General features: G+C 36.3%; 1 protein-coding gene across 13 annotated transcripts in view; it reads right to left on the reverse strand.

Moving 5' to 3' along the window:
• Positions 1–23,582, reverse strand: part of Arhgef33 (Rho guanine nucleotide exchange factor 33) — a 116,404-nt gene that overhangs the window by 84,258 nt on the left and 8,564 nt on the right. For all 13 annotated transcript variants that reach the window (XM_047523082.1, XM_047523080.1, XM_047523077.1 and 10 more), the window contains 2 exons: positions 6,171–6,280; positions 4,224–4,273 (listed from right to left, as the gene is read on the reverse strand). In XM_047523082.1, coding sequence (XP_047379038.1) covers positions 4,224–4,273; positions 6,171–6,195 — 75 coding nt within the window. In that variant the 5' untranslated portion in view covers positions 6,196–6,280. The remainder of the gene's footprint in view (positions 1–4,223; positions 4,274–6,170; positions 6,281–23,582) is intronic.

Genomic DNA, 23,582 nt, shown 5'->3' on the forward strand with positions numbered 1-23,582 from the left:
GTTCCCATAGTTTTTCAATCAGAGGTCCTTTTGGCACATAAGTTATTATCTTCAATTATTTTTCATTTTAGAGAAAAAGATGAAAAATGAGAATCACCCTAAATCTCATTATTTCAATATAACCATTAACATTCATTTTCTTCTATTTTGTTTTATGTATATAAATGCAGACACTTATATGGTGGAAATCACACTAGAGATATTTTGATTCTAATCTCTTTTTTTGCCCTTTGATTCTTATAAGCCCTCTCCCATAGCCTTCAAATTTTTTTCTATATGTCTATTTTTTAATGGCTACATAGTATTTGATCATATGAAATATGCCAGAGTTTACCTATTCATTCACTCTTGGTGAAAGTTTGTATTTGTAATTTTTTAAGATTATAAATAATGCTGCCATATACTACTTTTTTAAAAAAACATTTTTTAGTTGTCACTGGACCTTTATTTTATTTATTAATTTTTATTTTTATGTGGTGCTAAGAATCAAACTCAGTGCCTCACACATGCTAGGCAAGTGCTTTACCACTGACCTACAACCCCAGCCCATATACTGCTTTTTATTTAAAACTTTGCATATATTTTCAGATTATTTCCTCAGGATAAATTCTGAAATATAAAATTACTATGAATCAAAGATATTAGGTAATATTTAACCCAAAGGGAAATCTACTACATTGCAGGGAGGCAATATATTCAATGAATTAATAATTACATAGAATATATTTAGCCAGTAGGTTTGAAAAGATATAATACTTTATGGTTGCATGTATTTGGAAGCATTCTATACGGGACGTAATGTCCTAAATTAGTGGATTTAGGAAAACATGTCTTGGATAATAAGATATATGAAGTATAAATAATAGAATTGGAGGAAGTCACAATATTTACATTCCTAAAGCTATAAGCAAGCCATAAAAGCACAGCTGGAGTTCCAATCATTGATGTGAGGATTGGCTGGAATTAAGTTGTGCAGTTACCACATCTGTTGCCTTTCTCGTGGGACCCCCTATCATGTTAATGGAATTATAATTTGAAAAAAATCCATATGCAAAATGAAGTCATCAGGGACAAAACGCCACCACCTAACTCTGGAAAAGAGCTGTCATTCAATAACTTTGTTTGAAAGGGATAGATGCCAGGGATAAAGGATGAGAGAAAAAGAGAATACACTTGGGCTGAAATAATGGAGAATATAGTGAGCCTGCAAACCCAATGGGTGATTGTGTATTCACACTGATTTACAGTTCTGGTGGTAATTCTACCTGCAATGCACTGGGAGATAGTAGTACTCATTCTCCTTTTGACTTTTGGGACAAGCTTTGGATTATTGTACCTTACTGTCATCAGGGAGGTCAAGTCTATCCAATGGTTATAGGACAGGGAGCCAAAGATACATTGAACATTTGAACACACTTCCTGAACTTTTACTAATAATTTTTCTAGAAGTTTCTACCAATTTATATACCAGAACTAAATGTTATTTTATTATTTGCTAAACGAGGTAGTCAAAAACTAATGCTCCTTATTTTAATCCTTATTTTAATGCTCCTTATTTTACTTTTTTGAGCATCAACTTTTTCTTCTGTTTATTAGCTAAGCTATCTATAATTTTATTTTGGAAAATTGTCTTCCTTGCCCATTTTCTATTTGGGTCTTGGAATAATCCATTTTCATGAGCTATTTATATATCATTAAGCTTTTGAAATATTTGTTGAAAGTATTTAGTTTCGTTATTTTGCTTTTGAACTTGTGTAAGATGTTTTTATGTTGAAAAAGTTGGAAATTGTAATGTGGTTGAACTCTCAAACCTTTTAATTGTGATTTCTCTCAATTTTTAAAAATAAAACGACATTTCACATACAGAAATAAAATACTTATTCTAAAACTTTTGATTTGTTTTCAATACTTAACTTTTTTGACAAACCTTTTGGAGATTGTTTTGATTAGAGTATAAAGTGAGGATCTCTTCTTTTTTTTCCAAAGAATCAGTTTTCCCAACACTGTCATCAGACAATGACTACATCAGACCTTTTAGTTCAAAGCAATATACACATCTTGCATATATTCATTCATTCATTCATTCAACTAATATTTATTGAATATGCATTATATCCCAAGCACCGTGCTTTACGCTGACAATACAACAAAGAGCAAAATAGACTAAATCCCTGCCCTTAGAGCTTACATTCTAGATGAAGGGACAGATAATTTTTAAAAAGCAAGTTACTACATTCGATAATGTTAGGAAAGGAAAGGATCTATCAAGAAAATAAAATATGAAGATAGAGAACTGCTGAAACTTCACATTTTGCTTCAGATATTTTCCCTTGTAATATATACTGTATTCTCTTATAGATAACTCCTTCCCACTTCCCTCTTTCCTCTTCCTCTTCTTCTTTACTTCTCCTTCTTCTTCTTTTGGTTAAAAGTTGCTTGAAGTAAACAGACTTAGGAAATGTTCTTTTAAAACAAGGATGGGATTATAATAGTGTCACAGGGGTCATATAGACCAACTTTACTTTGTTTTGTGTATTCCACTGTGAACAGATGTACTTGGGTTTGTGATACAATAAGCTAATGAGGCCACCCCCCATTGCAGCTATCTTTAGCCAACATCCAGGGAATGACCTACATAAAATCTATAATAGACTTTAAGTCATACCTGAGTTTAAAGAGGTAATCGCACTCATTCAAATGCCATACACAGGTCAGATGAGAATAGACAAGAGGTGGGCAAGGAAAGCATTTAGAGGCTTTGGCTCAGTGAGGCACCAAATCAGCACTGAGTGAAAACCAACTTTGCTTCTTGTCCTTCGTTCAAGGTCTCCCTGCCTCCCTAGCCTTCCTCATATCCACTTGTCAAATGATCAACTCATCCTGAAGTGCCTAGCTCAAATCGTTTAGTCAACACGAATTCATCTCTCCCCTGTAGATTTATCCAGTGTGTCCACTGTAATCTTTTCAACAATTTCCCTCATATGAACTACCTAGCATATGTGTTTTCTAGGTTGTAGACACTTAAACATCAGTAAGAATGTTTGTTTCATCTGTTTAATCTCTCTTTAGACTCAATAGTAGACTTTGCACATAGTAACTACTCAGTAAATATGAATTAAATTGAACTGAGGCTGCTTTCTCTACCATCTCCCAATACTGATCTAAGTCTAGAAACAATATGGTTAAAAATATTTTCATAATCCTGTTTTGGTTTGCTCTCATTAGTCCTATAGCCTTTGCACTCTTGCATGATATTTCTGGGAACTAGTTGTTATTTTCACTCTGCTGTCACTGAAACTCAACCAATCTAGATAACATTTCTCCTAAACTTTCTATTCCCCTGGAGTCCTATTCTTCAGCTTGAGGGACCACTCTTTTTCCTAGTTACCAGGGCTTAAAACCTGAGAGTTAGCTTAAAAGGGGCCTTTTCTCTCAACCCCTGCTAAGTTCTGCCAATACCTCCTTCTTTCTCATGTATTCCAGATAATACTGTCTTCAGCCTAGAGAGGAACATGGTTTTCCCTTAGCCTTATATATTAAAAATTATGTCAGAATAAACTCCTATGATTTTTAAAGACAGAAATTTACTTCAAACTTACAGTTTGAAAGATAAAAGTCAAATAAATTCTGTTGACAGAACCAAAGTACCTGATTTAACTCTTGCTGCAAAGATATTTTGCAGATTTTTTATCTTCTTTGTAAATCAAATTATTTCCATTGTTTGAAAGGAGTTTAAAATTTTTCTACCACCATATTTGAAGACTGGCAATGATAGCCCCTTTCAATTCTCAATTCTTTCTGCTAAAATAGAAAACCAATAATTTGCACTTTCCTCCTTTCTGGTGAAAATGTTATTGTATGAGTCAAAGCTAAAGTGACAGTGGCATCAGGCAAGAAAAGCAGAGCTGAGATGGGGTAGTAGTGCTGCATTTTATAAACAGAGTAGTGTCCTTCAATAATCACTTCTCTCAAAAGTAGAATGGGAGAGCCCCTCTGCCCTGCCTATCTCAGTCTTGTGGGAAATAGCTCAGTTGGTAGAGTGCTTGCCTTGCAAGCACAAAGCCCTGGGTTTGATCCCCAGTACTGCAAAAAAAAAAAAAAAAAAAAAAAAAAAAAAAAAAGAGAGAGAGAACAAATATATATGGAAGCACTTGTGAGTGCAAAAAGTCTCTGCACGGTACAGTCACCGCTGGGAGCATTTAAGACAATCTGTTCGTCTTTACCTGGTAAATCTGTGTGGAAGGACTATTCACCGGCATATGTTCATTCTCTCCTGTAGGAAGAAAGAGCTTTGTTTAATCAACACAATGTATTTTGTCCTTATCCTATCTCACAGGGAATAGAGAACTTACAGGATCCTCTACCTGGGCCTGCATGACAAGAAACCAATGATTCAAGAACTAATATAGCTGGTTTTTATGTTTACATTCTAATGAACAAACCAAATCTACCTAATAGAACTCTTGTAGTAGAAAACTATATTCTACCAGTGGCGAAGTTTCTTGATCAAACTGAATTATTAGTGGTCTTTAAATAGAAAGGAGGGAATGCACAGGAAGTGTCTCCATCATGTTCTTGAACTGACTGAAGTTTACCTGAGGGGATGGTTCTAACACCAGGAAGGCAGCTTTTCCTGTCCAGGAAGGTACCTCTCCAGTTGTCATTCACTGGTTTCAGGAGGACTGTATAAAATGTTCCTTGCTTCTCCTACCTCTGATCCTTGCCAAACTTCTGAACTCCTCCCTCCTTTCATTGCGAAAATCAGCAAAGGGAATCTTGCTCTCTTTCATGGTAAGAAGACTAATAGAAGGAAACTGTCTATGAAAAAGTTCTGTGAAGAATATAGGTGGACAGAAAACAGTATTGTCTTGGTGGAAACTGGGAAACACAGGGCAAAGCAAGGGAAGGCATGAGTTGCAAAATAATTTACAACCCAGGAAGAAAAAAGATTGGCCTAGATTGTACCTTCCAGAACCATATGGGGTGACCATGAAGATAAAGGCAAGGCAACCCACGTAACACATTTAGCTCATTGCTCATCTTTTTGGCTACTGCTTTGTTGTGTTATATATATGAATCAAGCAGTTTATAGATGAAACCCCTGGTTGCAGACATTTGGTTGTGTGAATGTGCATATTGTTCTCCTCATATGCAATATGTTAAGTTCATAAGTAATATGTAACTCAGTGCTCACAGAGAACTGTCTGTATAAAATCCAGGTACCTTACTATTACCAAAACTCCCCACACAAGCTTGAATAAGGATTATTTAGTCCATTTTATACTATGTTCCAACAGCCGGGTCTAACAGTAAGAATCAGGACTTGGGAATACAGATCAGAATCTCAGACCTCGCCTTGACACTTTGTAGTTGCAGTCTGACTTCTCCATGACTGTTTTCTTAACTGTAAGTTGGACATGAAAACAGAAACTTCTATATGGTTGCTCCTATATGGTAAAGATGAAAAGGGAAAACTCAAGCTGGATACCATGATGCAAGCCTGTAATTCCAGCAACTCAGGAGCCTGAGGTAAGATCACAAGTTTGATGATCAGCAACTTAGCTAGACCCTGTCTCAAAATTAAAAAAGGGCTGGGGATGTAGCACAGTGGTAGAATGCCCTTGGGTTCAATCATCAGTACTGAGGGAAAGAGAAAGTACTTGTGCTTCCACGATAACTGAGAAGTGGGGGATTATCTGTATATTGGCCTCACTGAGCATGTTGTTCTGAGGCAGTCCTTAAGGTACTGCTGAAAAAAAGAAGATAACAACTTAAGCCAAATTTTATATAGATAACATTTTCTATTTTCCAGCAAGCTGTGTTCTTCATGGTCATTAGATGATGACAAGGAAACAATGTTTGTTTTTTAGAGGTTTTTGTTTTGGGTACTGGGGATCGAATTCATGGGTGCTTTAACTCTGAGCCACAACTCCAGTACTTTTTATTATTTTTAAATTTTGAACAGGGTGTTGCTTAGTTGCTGAGGGTTTTGCTAAATCACTGAGGTTGCTCTTGAACTTGAAATCCTCTTACCATAGCTTCCTGAGTCTCGCTGGCATTACAGGATACACAACCCTGCCCAGTTGGGAAATAGTGTTTTGAGATAGTAGCAAGACAAGACTAAAACCTACATTTCTTGAATCCTGAGCTAAGACATGGGGAAATCTGACCTTGCTTTGTTTTGGTTTTTTCCATGGTGCCTGTTGCTTCTCTCCTCCAGCTTATTCTTCAACATCGCATCATCATTGTCCCAGATCACGCCACCTCCCCTTCCCTGCACCTGTTGATTGAAATAAAGATTAAGGAATAGCAGGTAGAACTAATGAAGAAACTGAACAAGCTTTATGTGTTAAGATTTAAAAATTGAACACATCTTGAGGTTTACATAATTTTAAAAGAATAAAACTGTTAAATTGAATAAATATCTTAAAACTTTAAGGGAGATAATCATTTTGTAAGTATGAAATTCATCACTCAAAAATTATGGCGACTTTTAATTCACGACATTCTTTTTTGGATCAGATAAATTACTATTAGGCCTTTTGATTCTATTAGCAAGTTATAGTTCAGAGAAATTATCTTAAAAAGAAAACTCTTGAACGAGTGTGAAAGCTAGTGCCAGTATTTCTCTTTCTTTAAACAGTAAGATCTCTGATGGACTTAACCCATTTTCAGTATCTGGTAGGTTTCTTTACACCCAGTGTGGAGACAGGACCTCTTTTTAGCCATCCAGTATTTTAACCCTTTCCTATGTTTGAGGGATCCACTCTTCTTATGCACCTACAACTATTGAGGCTGATAGTTCCAGGTTCTCCTATTCTCCCTTGCAGATGAGGATACATGACATAGGACTTGCCATTCAGATGTGCCTACCCCAATAGACACTGACAGATTGCCCAAGGCAGACTGACTGGATATACTTTCTACTTTCTAAGGAAGTGTTGTAAAGACAGTAGTGGCAGCAGGGTACAGACAGCTTAGGAATGTCAAACCATCTCTTGTGGTGTTTTCTTCACCAGAATTGTTTTACTATATGATTTGGGGCATTGTTGCTGGCCACTTAATCCCAGACTTGATCTCTGTCTCCCAGAGATTCTATCCCATATTCTTTCAACAGATTCCTTCACTGTTTAAATCGGCCGTTCTTTTCTGTTGCTTGCTACTTAGAATACTGATGGAAATAATTGAAATATATGAACAGGATCCAAGATTGAGAAAATACAAATTTTAAACTTTGTTCATCACTCAAGAAAAGACAACTCTATCGTGACAAGATGCAGATCAGTAGTCGCCTACATCAGGAGGTAGAAGGATGACTGAGAAGAGGTACAGGGAAATTTTTAGAGTGATAGGAATGTTCTATTGCTCAATTGTGGTAGTTGTATAACAGGTGCAGAAATTTGACAAAAACTCAAGGAATGTATATTTTAATTAGGTGCATTTTATTCTGTGTAAATCACACCTCTTGAAAGTTGACTAAAAATTTTTTTTATTTACATACTGAGGCCTGTGAAGCAAAATAATAAGTTGGTAAGAGGGTACACATGGGTGAGAAAGCATCTTCCCTAGCTATCCTGGACTTTTTTTCATAGTTGAGAGAACATTACTAAGAAAAAAAATGAATAAATTATTCATTTATTTGATATTAAATGCATTCCATGATGAATATATTTAAAATCAAAGAATGTTAGAGTGAAAAAGGCCCTGAGAAAATTATTTCATCCAACCTCTACATTTATTTATTTGTTTTATGTATTTAAAATTTTTTGTTGTTGTTGTTGCTGCTGGACCTTTATTTTACCTATTTATATGCAGTGCTGAGATTCAAACCCAGTACCTCACTCATGGCTCTACCACTGAGCTATAACCCCAGCCCCAACCTCTTCACTTATAAGTGAAGCAGCTGATACCAGGAAAGGGGAAGAGAAGCTATCTGCCAAAACCAATAGAGCTTTGAAAATCATTGTTAGAAGTAATTTCTGTTGTTATTTGGGGGAAAAAAACTTTGAAATATATAAAGTCATAATCTTATGGGACATTTCTGGATAATTTGTTCCTAGTGATTAAGTTATCCAATCTATAGTAATTGAAAACAAAGAAGTACAAAATGCATATAGCCTAGATATAATCAAAATGTAAAAAAGAATTTTTTTAAAGAAAAAAATGTACATATTTTCAGAGCTAGGCACCATCCAACTCACATGTGGACATATGGCGACTGGTTTCAAGACATAATAAGAGTTGTGTGACTAATAGCAATTAAGTTGGAAATCTTATTTTATTTAGTTAATTACAAAAGCAAAAACCTATATTAGAGAAAACCTGGAAAGTGTGGAGGGGAAAAGCATATACGATGCCTCTCCTGAAGCAACTGCCATGATCATTTGTTTGTATTGCCTCACAATCTTTCTTCTCTGAAATGCTTTGCATCATTGTTCATGGAGCCTACCTAAAATTTCTATCTACCTCTTCCATTTATGTTGTAGCATGTATATTTTACTTTATTTAAAAAATAGTCTCATATTATTATTCATGCTGTTTTTATTGTGCCCATTTGTACATTGGGAACAAGTGTTCCTCCCCAATTCCTACTGATGTTAAATTCTGTTATTCTTTTCCTTTCTCTATCCTTCTATAATCACATACAAAAATAAATGCAGAATATGTATGTATGAGGTGGGACTATTGTAGGTTCATACTATACCCTTTACCCTTTCACATCTTACCTTTCTCACTACATGATGGAAGTCTCAACAAATTAATTTATGTTGATCTAAGAAATTACTCTTTTTTCCATATACATGTATTTTGCTTGTTTGTTTGTTTGTTTTGGGGTACCGGGGATTAAACTCAGGGGCACTCAGCCACTGAGCCACATCCCCAGCCCTATTTTGTATTTTTATTTAGAGACAGGATCTCACTGAGTTGCTTAGTGCCTCACTTTTGCTAAGGCTGGCTTTGAACTCTCAATCTTCCTGCCTCATCCTCCCAAGTCACTGAGATTACAGGCATGTTCCACTGCACCCAACTTTTATATATACATATATAATATATATAAATATACATATAAATATATATGTATATATATACATATAAAAAATATATATATATTTTGTTTGTTTGTTTGTTTTTTGTGGTGGTGCTGGAGATTGAACCCAGGGCCTTGTACATGCAAGGCAACTACTCTACCAACTAAGTTATATACCCAGTCCTCTCTTTTCCATATTTTTATTGGTGGCATTATAAATATACATAATGATGGGATTCAACATTACATATGAAGAAATTATTCTTATTGGCTACATAATATTTCTTGATTTGAATGAACTGTGTTAGTCATCCCTGTATTGATGGACATTTCCCTTTATTTCCATTATTTTGCCACTGCAAAATGCCACAATAAATATCTTGCTACATATTTACCTTATATCAGTCTTTTTAAAAAGATTTTTTAGTTGTAGATGGACATAATACTTTTATTTTATTTATTTATTTTTATGTGGTGCTGAGGCTCAAACCCAGGGCCTCACATGTGCTAGGCAAGTCCTCTACCACTGAGCTTCAACCCCAGCCCTCATATCAGTCTTTTATATTGCATTTTATTTATGTGGGGTTTGAAGAGTCATGACTAGGCTTACCTCAGGAGCATTGAATAAATACCTCCTCTCCTGCACCCCAGACAAGGGTGGAAATTAACATTTTTTGGTTCTTGTTAGTCACAAGGGTGACAAGTGACATTTCATAGTTATATTTGCTGATTGCTAGTACTACTGAGCATCTCTATACACACTTACTGAATATGAGCATCTCTATATACACTTACTGAATAGATAACCCTAAGTTATTCCCTTATCTATTCCCCTAATTTGTCTATTTTTCCATTTGTTGTCCACCTTTTCCTTATAAATTAGTAAGAGCTTCCATATGGTAGGTATTCTTTTGCCACATGTTATATTGTACCCATCTTTTTTTCTTTTGACTTTGTGATCACTTTTGCTAATGAAACATTTTTAAATATATGAAGTCAAATAAATATTTTCCTTAACTGCTGCTAGATTTCTTGGATTGATTGTAAAGCTCTCTGCAATACCAAGATTATATATATTTTTCTCCCTAAATTTTCTTCCAAGGTTTTTCTAATTTTTAAGAGTGTTTAATTCATTTAGAATTTGTTTATATGGGAAAAGGGACTGTTCCTTTCTGTACCTTCCAGAGAGATAGCCACTTGGCCCTGCACAGATTATTAAGTAAACCATCCTTTTCCTTAATGGAATGGAAATATTGATATTTTTAAAATATTAAATTATTTGATACACTAGAATCTATTATGGGCTCTCTATTCCATTCTTATCAATCTACTTATTTTTCTATCTATTCCTATTCTAAGATTAGAATATATTAAAATTCACGTAGATGTTCTTAAAAATATTTGGTGAAGAAAGTCAACTATTCTTTTTTATACTTTCCTTTTCCTGACATTTACTTTTCCAGATGAACAAATGAACTCCAAAAACATTTTACTCCATACAAAAAATTGGAATATTCATTGGAATTGCATTAGATTTATATGTTAATTTGGGAGAAACAAAATTTTTTCTTACATTAAATCTTATCTAAGAGTAACATAGTTCTTTCCATTGTTTGGACCTTTTTAGTTCTTTCTTTCTTTCTCTTTTCTGTATGTGTGTGCATGTGTGTGTGACTCAAACCCAGTACCTCATTCATGCTAGGCAGTAGGCAAGCACCCCACCACTGAGCTACATCCCCAGTCCTATTTTAGGTCTTTCTATCAAATTTTTTTCTGGGGGGTGGAGATCCTGCACTTTTAAGTGAAATGTATTAAGTATTTCTTGGCTTTTATTGCTATTGCGAATAGTACTTTTCCCCATTTCCATTTGTACCTGGTTTTTATATTCTCCATTTTGTATTCACCACCATGCTAAATTACTTTATTAATTGTGGAAATTTTTAAATGAGTATTTCTTTATTTTCTAGGTGATTTTTATCATTATTTTCTTTATATGCTTGTATGTGTGTGTGTCTCTGGGGATCAAACCCAGTGTCTCACACATGCTAGGCAAGTGCTTTACCACTTAGCCACACCTCCTGCCCCTATCCTTATTTTCACATCTTTATACCAGTTTCAGAATAAGTTTTACTAGCAATGGCAACAACTGACAACATTATCCATTTTCAGATTTTAATGTAAATGACTTTAGTGTCATTCGTACTATTTGCTATCCTTGATAAATAATCTATATCATACTAAGTAGTTTCATTTTAGTTCTATTTTACTAAAACTTGTGAGAAATGGATATTGGATTTTATTAGAACTTTCAGCATCTATGGATGGAATTATTTTTCTCTCACTGGGTGCAGTGGTACACTCAAGAGGTTAAGGTAGGAGGATCTTAAGTTGGAGACCAGTTTGAGCAACTTACTGAGAACTTGTCTCAAAATAAAATTTGAAAAAGGGCTTGAGGTATAGCTCAGTGGTAGAGCACCTCTGGGTTCAATCTCCAGTGCAGGAAAAAAAATTGCTTTTCTCTCTTTTACTGTTGTAATGAGTTATTTGGATCCCATGGTGCTGAATCATTCATACAGGCCTAGAATGTATGCTTGTTCACGGGTTATAGTTCATTTGATACATAACTATTTGTTAATATTTAGATATTTTTGCTTTATATTCATAAGGGATTTTGATCTATATTTTTTTTTGGTTTTTATTCTATTTTATTTTGTCATGAAGGGTATGCTAGCCTCAATAAATTAGAGTTTTCCATCTTTTTCCATAATTTAGAAAAAATTCTATTACATGAGAATTATTTGTTCTATAAACAATACTCTCACATAGTTATGAAACCATTTGGTCCTTGTATCTTTTTTAAAAAAGTAGATTTTAAAGCCTTTACAATTTCTTCAAAAGTAATTGGTCTACTTGACTTTTCTAGTTAATTTTGTCATTTATATTTTCCTAGGAAACCATGTATTTCCTTAAGTTTGTCAAATCTGTTGACAAAGCATAGCATTTTTCCATGTAATATAAAACAAATGGTGGGGGGGGGCAATTTAACACTTATTGAACTGCTGCCATGTGCCAAATACTGTGCTTCGTTTTTTATTTTATTGTCACATTTAATTGAATCCTCACATTGATCCTATTTAGCATGTATCATTCCCATTTTATAGATTAGAATAAAGAGACTAAATAATAATATGCCCAGGATCATGGACTAAGAAAGGGTCGAGGGAGCCAAAATTGTAACTTGGGTCAGTGTAATTTCAGAACTGGTACTTTTATTACTCTTGGTTTTTTCCAGATAGTTTTACAATAATTATATTTAATTACTGAAAAATAATTGCTTGAGGAAGTGTGCAATTGTTTTCTTTTCATTCCCCAGTTAATCTTAGGATAGTTTTCTGGTTTTCATTATGATAAATGCATATAAAAAGAAATATAGCCCTCTTTTTTTTCACATTTAGGACATTTTTCCTTAGGATGGGTTTCTCGAGGAAATTTCCAGGTTGAAGAGTACAATCATATTGATGAGTAATGTATATTGAAAAGTATATTTTTTTTTTAGATGGTGGGAATTGAACCCAGGGCCTTGCACGGCAAGCACTCTACCAACCGAGCTATATCCCCAGCCTCTGAAAAGTACTGTTTTCTAGAAAAAGCCTTGCTACAAGAAGGCTCCCTTCAACATCTTACTTTTAGTCTGCTTTTCATTCTGGACTGGGAATCCCTCATTCTGAGCCCAGGAATTCTTTACCCTTGATAGCCCTTGAATCAGTGCCTACCTTTGAATAAATATCATTAAATGCTACCAAATGCCTCTCCCCAGGTCAGTATGGCTCCAGCTCCTCCTAAGCTTCCTGCTTTCTTTCCATCTCTGTAACTGCAATGCTAGCCTCTAAGAACACCCACCTAGACTTTGGCAGGTGCTTGGGAAAACAGTTTATAGAAAGATCCATTTGGTCTCTAAATCAAGCCTGATCATTATATAGAGCAATGATTTTCAATTTGTATTCTTTGATGCCTCTAGGCTTTCTCAAGTCTGCTTTGGGGGTTGTTGGACCCCCTACCCTCCCATCTCCCATTCAACCAGAATATCTCTGTGTTTGTCTGATTCACATACTGTCGTCGTCGTTTTGGGGAAGAATTTCTTTTAAAAACCATTTCTGCTATTTGAAAACAAGGGCATATGTGTGTATATATATATATATATATATATATATATATGTACACACACACACATATATATACATATATATTTAAAATATATATATATATTATAAAGGGTTGGGAGTATAGTTCAGTGGTAAATCACTCCTGGGTAAATATCGAATCCAGCTGTGATTTACCACTGAACTATTCCCCTAGTCCTTTAAAAAGTTATTATCACTTTAATTTTAAGACAGGGTCTAGATAAGTTGCTGAAACTGGCCCCAAACTTGTGATCCTCCTGCCTCAGGCTCCTGAGTTGCTAAAAATAATAATATAGATAAATAGAAATGTTGAAACACCTACCTAAAATGTTAGATTTTTATAAAACTACCTTAAAATTTTTAAATAATAAAGTTATAAAGAATCTGAAGAACACTGAACAATCTCCTGGCCCTCCCCCAGAGTGACCTAGAATGCATACCCTCCTCCCCACATACACACATAAGATCACAAAAACTTAGGGTTGTCTATTACTTTCCAATTACTGCTGTGACAGAAAAGGAAAGTTTGGCACTTCAGGGAATTGAAATTAATTGAAAGCAGACTTGAGCTAATTTCCATTCCAGTGTCCTTTATTGAATGGGTCTTTAGTGCATATTTCTAATTTAACAGAATGAGAACTTTTTATGTTGGGGGAAGGTTGATGAGAAAATATTTTCCCCTGAAATTGAAGTAATTCATCCAGATGAATTTTGCAAACATCTTCAGAGAGGAGAATATATAACCTTTGTAGGAAAAAAGTTGGAAAAAATCATGAAAGGGGCTATATGCTTGTTTTCTTTTTTCTATATAGTCTAAAAGCAACATTATTTTCTGACAATAATGTCTAGCTTATACATTCTCCATAGTTTCCAAAGCTCTCTTGCAGACATTCTCTCAATAATCATCGCAGCCATGCTGGGCAGTGAACAGAGCATATGTTCCATCCATTTTATTCAGAAGGAAACCATAACTCAAATTAGGTATTTGCCTAAAGTTGCACAGGAAGTAGCTCCAAGTAAAACCATTAGTTTTTCAATTAGTCTACACCTTTTAATAAGTTGCTTTATGCCACAATATTTCAAAAAGTGTAATATAAACTGATATGTAAAAAATGTATCAGTTCCTGATAGTATCTGAATAAATACTATATTGACTAAAAAAATGGAAGAAATTCTCATCACTTCAAATGTGATGAGAGAGAGATTGAGAGAAAGGGAAAGAATACAAAGTAGGACCAAAAAGAGGAACATAACCACCAATTCAGGAGGTATAAAATATTATTTGCAAAATTCATGTGCAATTTATTGCCAGCAATTTTTAAAGATAGATGAGATGAACAATTTTCTAGGAAAACAGATTGCTGAAATTTATTTTAAAAACAGTAGAAAAGTCAAAGTAGAACTGCTAACTACAGAAGATATTGAAAGCGAGGGTCAAATAGCTACCTCACCCAATAAGTTATGCCTCAGGATAATATCACAGGAAGGTTTTGCAAATAACAATGACTCTGTTATTTAATCTGTGCAAGAATATAGGATATATGTAAATCACAAAATCCACTTTATGAGATTCTGATACCAAATCTACTCTAAGATGGATAAATAAATACACACATATCCTAAAAAATATCCGAAAGCAAACCTACAATACTATGTCCAGTCAAGTTTGTTCTAGAATATTAAAATAGTTTCTACTTATAAATCTATCAACATAACTCATTGATCAACATAATACAAAAGACAGAATATAGTATTACCCTTAGAAGCCAAATGATCAGGAAATAAGACAAATCTCACAATACATAGGTACACAAGTGTTTAAAATGAGGTTATCTAAAAAATGATGTGACTTTTTATACCCACTTCCAAAAAATTGTCCTTGAATACATTGCAATTTAAAGTGGCAAAGACAAAAAATGAAAGAATTAAAATAGGACTTTGCCAGCAGACAACCCAACTGATAAGTAGACTCATTTTTAAAATGGGTTTTGGTCTCTAAGTCAGCTTCTAACTTGACCTTTCTCAAATGTGGGTGTTGCTAGAAATTGGGTGGCCCCTGCCACTGAGCCAGGTCATAAAGCTGTCACAACATTCTCAGTCAACTGCCTCGCTGCTAGTTCCCTTGCAGACTATAAGCAAACCAGGAACAGACAGGATGTATCGTTCATCTAGCCCAGCTCCTGTTTTCAACGAATGTTCCCAACAAATGTTCGTAGAACTAACCTGAATTCTCCTCCAATATACTACTATAGAAATATGCTATTTACCACGTTAGGCCTTAAATTAACAACAAAGAATTAGTGGGTAAATATAGAAAAAGTTTGATCTTGAGATGATTTTTGTTAGGGGGGGAAAAAACTCTATTCTATCAAGCAAAGTTCCTCTGGCAGAAATCTATCTGCTATGCCCACCACTGGGCTTGAAGAACCAAGGACAGCAGAATTTCCTAATGACTGCTCCCACTCCAAAACTAAATCTAATGATGCTCCCTCACAGCCAGCAACCCCCGTGGGCCTATAGTCAATGAGAACAGGGGCAAAACACACAGAGCATGCAGTGCAGAAGCACACAGAAAGTTCTTTACAAAAGCAGATGAAAATACATTGAACCTCCTACTCTTACTCCATTGGCATGTTAATTTTTGTTGTTTCAGTAATATCAGTCAGGATCATTTAGCTGAGTCAACATCAATCAGAGAAAAAGAATGTCAGCATACTGTCAGACACAACACCACTGACTTGAAATAATTATTTTGAGTGTAAGAATGCCTTATTTTCACATCAAAATTTATCAAAAGCTGGATGCAGTGGCCCATGCCACTAGTCATCCCAGCTACTCTGGAGGTTAAGGAAGGAGGAGTTCAAGGCCAGCCTCAGTGACTTAGTGTGACCTTCAACAACTTAGCAAGAACATGTCTCAAAAAAAAAAACTTAAAGGACTTGGTTTGACTTTCTTTAATCTTTATCTTTTAAACATGTTATCTTCCTAGATTCATCTGAGATGAGAGACACCCTATAAGAGGCAGAACACCCCAGTACAAGCCCACTTAAAAAGAAAATGAAGTGAATTTCACTATTCCATCACTAGGTAAGTCCCAACTGGAAAAGAGTGAAGGGCAAGAAAGAACCTAGGAGACTTAGTGAGGAAAGAGCCCTGCGCTCCACAGAAAGTACTCTCCAGCCCAAGGGAGAGCCCTAACTTACGGAGGGGGATATCAGTGTGGAAACACCCTAACTAGTTCTAGGGAAATATTCCTTCTGCTGAAGCAGAGGCAGCTGCAAGACTCACAAGATCTGAACCAGGCACCTGAGTTAGCAGTACTTTGTGAAATAGCTCGTCAGTCACTAAAGCCTATTTTAGGTGAGAGGGGGAAATCAGGTTACTGTTGTTTCTCCTGGGAGAATTTTTTTCATAGTTCAGATAAAATGACATCCAATTTGGATTTGCCTTTGGCGCTTTTAGAACTGCTAGATAGGAAAATAAAGTAAAATCCAATTTTCAGAATGACTACAATTTTCCACTACTTCCCAGTGAACAAAGACTCCAGAAGTTGGAAATCGTGAACTTTGAAAATCTATGACCTCAGCTGGAAAAGCAGCCCCCAGCCTGTGTGTCTTTGGCAGTGATTAGTGATGTTTTCTTGACACTAGCACCACAGCATTCTCACTTCCAACCAATAGATTCATGAATCCCGGGCATTCCTACTCAGGGATCTTAGTCCCTACAGGTCCTCTACCTAAAACTCTCTGCTCTCTAGCAAACCAAGTCCTGCTCAACCTTCAAAGTGCAGCTCATACCTCCAATCCTTCAGGAAGCCTGTCTTAGCTGTTATCCTCAACTGTCATCTCTCCTCACTAGGGCAATCATCATCTTACAACTCATTGTTATTATAGAGTCCAACAGCATACACCTAAATAAAAGGAAATACTCAATATTTTTATTGATCAATGAAAAGTACAAATTCATCATTAGTTTGTCTTTTATAATTTCAACCAATTTCACACCGGCCTCCCTAGATGTAAGGCTTACTGATTCAATCAATCAGTATATTTTTAATCACATCTGATCAGTTTTTAACAAGGAGAAAAGGAGGAGCCACTCCATCAAGAGTCTAGAACACACTGGGACTAGATTTGCTAAGAAGCTGTATTCAGACAGGAATACATTATCTTAAAAATAGAATAGCTAGGCATGGTGGCACACACCGGTAGCCCCAGCTAGTTGGGAGGTTGAGGAAGGGAAATCACTTGGGTCCAAGAGTTTGAGGCCGGTCTGGGCAACACCACAAGACATCCTTCTCAAAAAAAAAAAAAAAAGGGCTGGCTCCATAGAGTGCTTGCCTTGCAAGTTCAAGGCCCTGGGTTCGATCCCCAGCACCGCAAAAAAAAAAAAAGAAAAAATCCATTTTCCTATCTCGGAACTGAATCACATACTTCTTCCATCCAAGACAGTTGTATAAAAATTCTGTTCTTCAGAACTCTTAAAAGTACATATGGAAAGACACTAAACAAAATCACTTGAAATCTATTCTAGGGCTTTTAAAGCATGCTATAAGGAAATTGTACACTGTGTGGCTTGTGCTCATTTTATCTTGTTCTGATATCATTGGAAAACAGCTCCTTTGTCTGAAGGCAAATCAATCTAACAGTGCACACAAATGCTACCCCACATCATTTCCTGACTTCAGTGTTATTTTCCAACACTTTCCATTTTTCTTTTCCTTTTTCTTTTTTTTCCCCCGTTACTGGGGACTGAACTCAGCAGCATTCTACCACCAAGTTACATTCCCAGCCCATTTTATTTTATTTATTATTTATTTATTTATTTATTTTGGTACCAGGTATTAAACCCAGAGACTCTTAACCACTGAGACACATCCCCAGCCCTTTTTTTATATCTTATTTAGAGACAGGCTCTCGCTGAGTTGCTTAGGGCCTTTCTAAGTTGCTGAGGCTGACTCTGAACTCATGATCCTCCTGCCTCAGCCTCCCGAACCACTGGAATTACAAGTGTGCACCACCATGCCCAGCCCTTTTATTTATTTATTTATTTTGAGACAGGGTTTCATTAAATTGCTGAGGCTGGCCTCTAACTTGTAATCCTCCTACCTCAGCCTACAGAGTCACTGGGATTGCAGACATTTGCCACCACATTCAGTTCATTTTGCTTTTTGATAATGCAGTCTATCCACATTTCCTTGAGGTTTCTAAAAATAAGTAAAAATGTTCCCTAAAGAGTCAAGAATGTAGCATATCTGCGGGTCACTGGTGTTAGGGAAAGGTAAGTACACTAGACTGAGATCTGACCGGTACTCTGCATTCACTGTGAGACCATGGCAAAGCCAGGCACCCTGTCTGGTCTTTTATTTCCTCATCTATCGAATGAAGAGACTCTCAAAGTCCTTGCAGCTCTAAAATGCTGAGGTTTAAATTTAGCAGATATCTCCAAATATTACTCAGCAACATGGTAATAGGTGATATGATAACCACTGGCCTCCCTTCCCAGCCCTCCAGTCCCCAGAACCTTCCTCAATAGTTCTTTTAATCTTAAAAAAAAAAAAAAAAAAAAAAAAAAAACCATGCCCCAAACTGAATTAGGCTAAATAGTTCACAATTTCCTCATCCCTAGTTCTTTCCCTATGCACTTTCAGTTTTTTCTTAGTATTTAGGTCTTCAAGGTAAAAAAAAAAAAAAAAAAAATCTGGTTTATCTTTGGACCATCCCCCCCCCCCCCAACTGAATATCCCTGGTTGTACTTACGTTTCTTTCCAATGAACATTTTCACTTGACTATTCCATGGTCACCTCAAACTCAACCTATTTAAATTACGTTGGTCATCTTTATAGCCTATTTGGCCTTCCCTAGCTCTGTCACTAACACCACCACTGACCCAGGCTCAGGACCCCAGAATGATCTTCCACTCACCCTGCAATCCACCACTCATGGAATCTTTGTGAACCTTCCTTTTTAAGATCTCTGCAGTTTTCTCCTTCCCTTTTTCTTGTCAACCCTAAGTGTAGGTTGGAGCATCCTAATAGGTTTATCAGCTATCTTAACTGCTACTAATGAGTTTTCTTTAAATATCACTTTGATAATCTCTGGTTTCTGCTCAAAAACATCAATAGGTCTTTTCTTCCTTATAAAATAAGGTAAAAACTTTAAGGTCCTCTGTGATACCCCAACCTTCCCTTCTAACCTTGTTTCCAGGGTGTAAGGGATCTGCTGGCCTCTCCAGTCCATTTGACATTTATCTTCCTATTTAGTCTTGCCCTTTGCCTGCTGCCTGATCTGCCCTCCTCACACTTCAAATCCTTAATCATTCCCCAAAGTCTATTCCCTCTCTAGAACTTTCTGTCTTTGATTCAATAGAAAATCTTTCCTTTCCTAGAATAGCTATAAAACTCAATTGCAACCAAAACCTACAACTTTCTATCATTACTTATCTAATGTACACAATCTCATTTATAAAATGATCATGAACTTTTTGAGAAAAGAAAACTATTTTTCCCACTTCCTACTATCTCTGGTACCCGTTCTATGTTCTTACATAGAGTAGAAAGCTCCATGAAAGTTTGTTGACAAAGGCAATAAACCTGCTCAAACACTGTCAATGGTTCCTATTTAGCATATAATCCTCCCACTTTAATTAATTATTAGTAATTAATTGATTAGGTGTTCTCTCATCATGGACATAGAGACCAAAGGAGGAAGAATTGGCCAAATGAAATTCAGACTGGGAAAGTAGTCTACATAGGTTTTTGAGGTCATTTTCAGTTACAAAATCATAAAATGGGATGATGTGCAATAGCTCAGCCCTTGCAGATTCTAAAGTTTTGTACTCAGAGACTAAGTCAATCTTTTTCTTTCTTCACCCATGTAGAATGCACCCTAGAAACCTCACTGCCTGAGGCTTGCTCATTTCTTTCCTCTTAACACCTCGATGACTTGCCTTAGGACCCCCAGTATTGGCCATTTATCTGTGTCCGGGTCCATGTTCCTGGCCTGCTCCTGGTCTTCAAAACAAATTATGTGATAAGCAGTGAAGTAGATGCAGGATGGATCTAAAAAATAAAATCCTGCCTGCCCTTTCAAAAGCAGTATTTCCTTTTTTTTTTTTGCGGTACTGGGGATCAAACTCAGGGCCTTGTGCTTGCGAGGCAAGCACTCTACTAGTCCTTGAATCTTTAACTCCTTCCTATACGTGGTATACATAGGTTCTTCCTCTTCCCTATGGTATATAGAGAGAATTACTATAAATGTGGATATGATGTTCACAAAAATAACAGATGCCTCTTGATTGGAGGATTTTAAAATCTTCTAAATTCAGTTATCATGACTTTTAAATTACTATTAATAGCCATAATTCCAATTAATGAAAATTAAATAAAGACATTAGATGCAATACATTTGGAAAGTCATTAAAAAGTGAAAATAGAATGTTTGGAATAATAGAAGAGAGAAGCCCATTTATGAGAATTCTGTGACATAAGGCATGTGGGGAGGAAGAGCCAGGTTGAAGTTCAAGCTGTTTTTCATCTCCACCGAGGCCTACTTCTTTCCTCTCTCTCAGCAACTTCAGAATATTCTCAAATTTACAATATCCTACTATCACACATTAAGGGTAAAAAATTAAGGGCTCTGCTTAAATATCACTTATTAGGAAAGTTTTCCCTGAGCCCTACATATAAAAGAGGCATTCCAGTCTCCACTCTATATCTCCCTTTCATTGTTTTATTTTTCTCTATAGCATAAACTACCAAATGATGACGCTATTTGTTTGCTTATTGACCATCTTGGCCCACCAGATGTATCTCTTGATGTTGTGGACATTTTTGTTTACTATGCCTTCTGCAAAGTCTAAACCAGAGTCTAGCACATATTCTGAAAAAATAGGTGTGGAATAAATGAATAAACTGATCTTACAGTTTGGAAAGACCAAGGGAAACAAAACCATACCCACCAGAACTATTTGAAATATAAACTAAGGACTCAGCATAGTGTGGTAAAGAATGTCAAACTGAAAGAGTACACAGAGATCAGGCAGCAATACCCGTCACTCTACAAATAAAGACAATGAGAGGTTAAGTGACTTGACTAAATCATAAGCTATTGTTTTGACAGAAAAAAAACACAATGGTTCATAGAGTGCCAAATTCTTGTCCAAATGTGGTCATTATGGAGTCTGCAAATCCAGTGAGTTGGACCTCATAAAGAAGTGGAATAAAATGGCTGTGAGGTCAGGCCTCTTGCCCAAATACATAAACCTCACTGTCATTAACACTGTAACTTTATTCCTTTGGATCTTGAGGGTTTTGTTCCTTTGTTTTGTGGTGCTGAACCCAGGACCCTGAAACTGCTAGGCAAGTGCTTCAAAAACTGATCTATATCTTCAGTCCCTTGAGTTCATGTGTGTGTTTGTGTTAGTACATGTTACTCTGTTATCAGTTAACACTTTAACCAGTTATAAGGAACACCGAGAGCCACACTAGGTGTCTAATAAGGGGTTCTGATGGAGAATCTGAGGGTTTTTTGTTTGTTTGTTTTTGGTACTGGGAATTGAACCCAGGGGTGCCTTGCCACCGAGCTACATCCCATCCTTTTTATATTTTATTTTGAGACAGGTCTCTCTAAGTTGCTGAAATTTTACTACATTGCTGAGGCTGGACTCAAACTTGCAATCTTCCTGTCTTAGCCTCCCTGGTTGTTGGGGTTACAGATGTGCACTATAGCACCCAGTAAGAATCTAAGTTTTGAAATATGGAAGATCTGGATTCAAATCCCAGGTCCATGATTTAAATAACTGTTTAAGGGATGGGAATACATTCCCAATGGTAGAACACTTGCCTAGTACATGTGAGGCCCTGTGTTCAACCCCCAGCACCACAGAAATAAATAAAAATAAATAAATAAATAACTGGGAAGATTACTTAACCTAAGAATCTGATTAGCTTAGTTTCTGGTATGATTATAAGATTCTAGTAGTGATTATTATTTCACTTTGCAATTTTTTCTAGGACAAAGCTGGAAATTCAACCCCAGTCTGAGATCAATAGTGATAAAAGAAAAAGTAAATGTTGGATTCTCCTGAGGCTCTAGATTAAAATATCTTCAAAGGTAGGAACCACATAGTAAGCTTCTTCTGTGGTTCAAAGCATCTAGCTTAGAAGTGATCTCTGCTAGGAGATGCTATCACTGGCAGCAAGAATAGGGAGGATTGGCCTCATCAGCCCAGCTGAGATAGGAAAGGAATCCACCAGTAACCAAGCACTTGGCAATGGTGGACCTAAACATGAGGTTAGAGCTGGATTAAAGAGATGCGGGGCACCAATCTATCAGAGGTATTAAAACATCCCTTAAAAAGTGATAGGGAAGAAGCTGTATTATCAGGATTTCTCTTACGGAACAATATTGTATGTATTGAAAATTATATTTAAATAAGCTCCTTGAAGATGTGTGTGTGTGTGTGTGTGTGTGTGTGTGTGTGTGTTTGGGGAAGGTTTGCGGTCTCCTTGATACAGGTTTAAGCAGCAACATATAGTCACCAAAAAGTCTTCTAAGAGGATTGAGTCTGATTTTATTGTAGAATTCTTGTACTCAGTAGTGTAGCCCTTGTGAGACCAAGTTGATTCTGGACAGGAAACAATACTGCCCTTGGTGGGGTTGTTCTTTTCCATCCTTCTTCCATGGAAGGATCAGTCTCTCTTCATTCAAATGTTGAATATGGAAAGAAATTCTGTTTGAATAGGTGTCAGGGGTTTAGCCCACCTTGGGTATCTTGATCCAGCTCTGTCTGTGGGACCTTAATTTTAAATCTCAGGAGCTCCATCTCACTAACTCCAGCTCATCAGTTCTGCAAATGGCTAACTCGCCAAGTCCTCTGGGGCTGCTCTTCTAGTCAGAACCTTGGAGAGACTGCCTGGATGGGGCTCCCCAGGTGTCCCTGTAACAGCTAGTGCCTGTAACAGCTATTGACAGAACTACCTGAACTTAATTGTTTTCATTATTTCATAGTGTTTCAAATAAAATTTTACAGTAGTTAGCATGTGTGATAGGCTATGTGGACGATCACAGTGCCTTTCACCAAACATGTTCAGGCCTGTGTACCTTTGTTCTTCCATCCTCTATCCCTCAAGCATTTTTCCTTACAGAATGAAATATTTCTCATCTTTCAAAACTCAATTTGAACACCCTTCACCTCCAAATCAACATTAGTTAACCTCTCTTCTGCATTCTCAGATCATATTATTAGTATCTCTTCCTGCTGGGAATTATAGGCAATGGCCTCTACATCTGTTTCTCATACAACAGTATAAACTCTACTGGGCAGAGACTATTTCTCATTGATAACCAGCATAACTGGCAGGTAACAGGTTC

The sequence above is a fragment of the Sciurus carolinensis genome, chromosome 13 (genome assembly GCF_902686445.1).
Source record: "Sciurus carolinensis chromosome 13, mSciCar1.2, whole genome shotgun sequence".
Lineage (NCBI taxonomy): Eukaryota > Metazoa > Chordata > Mammalia > Rodentia > Sciuridae > Sciurus > Sciurus carolinensis.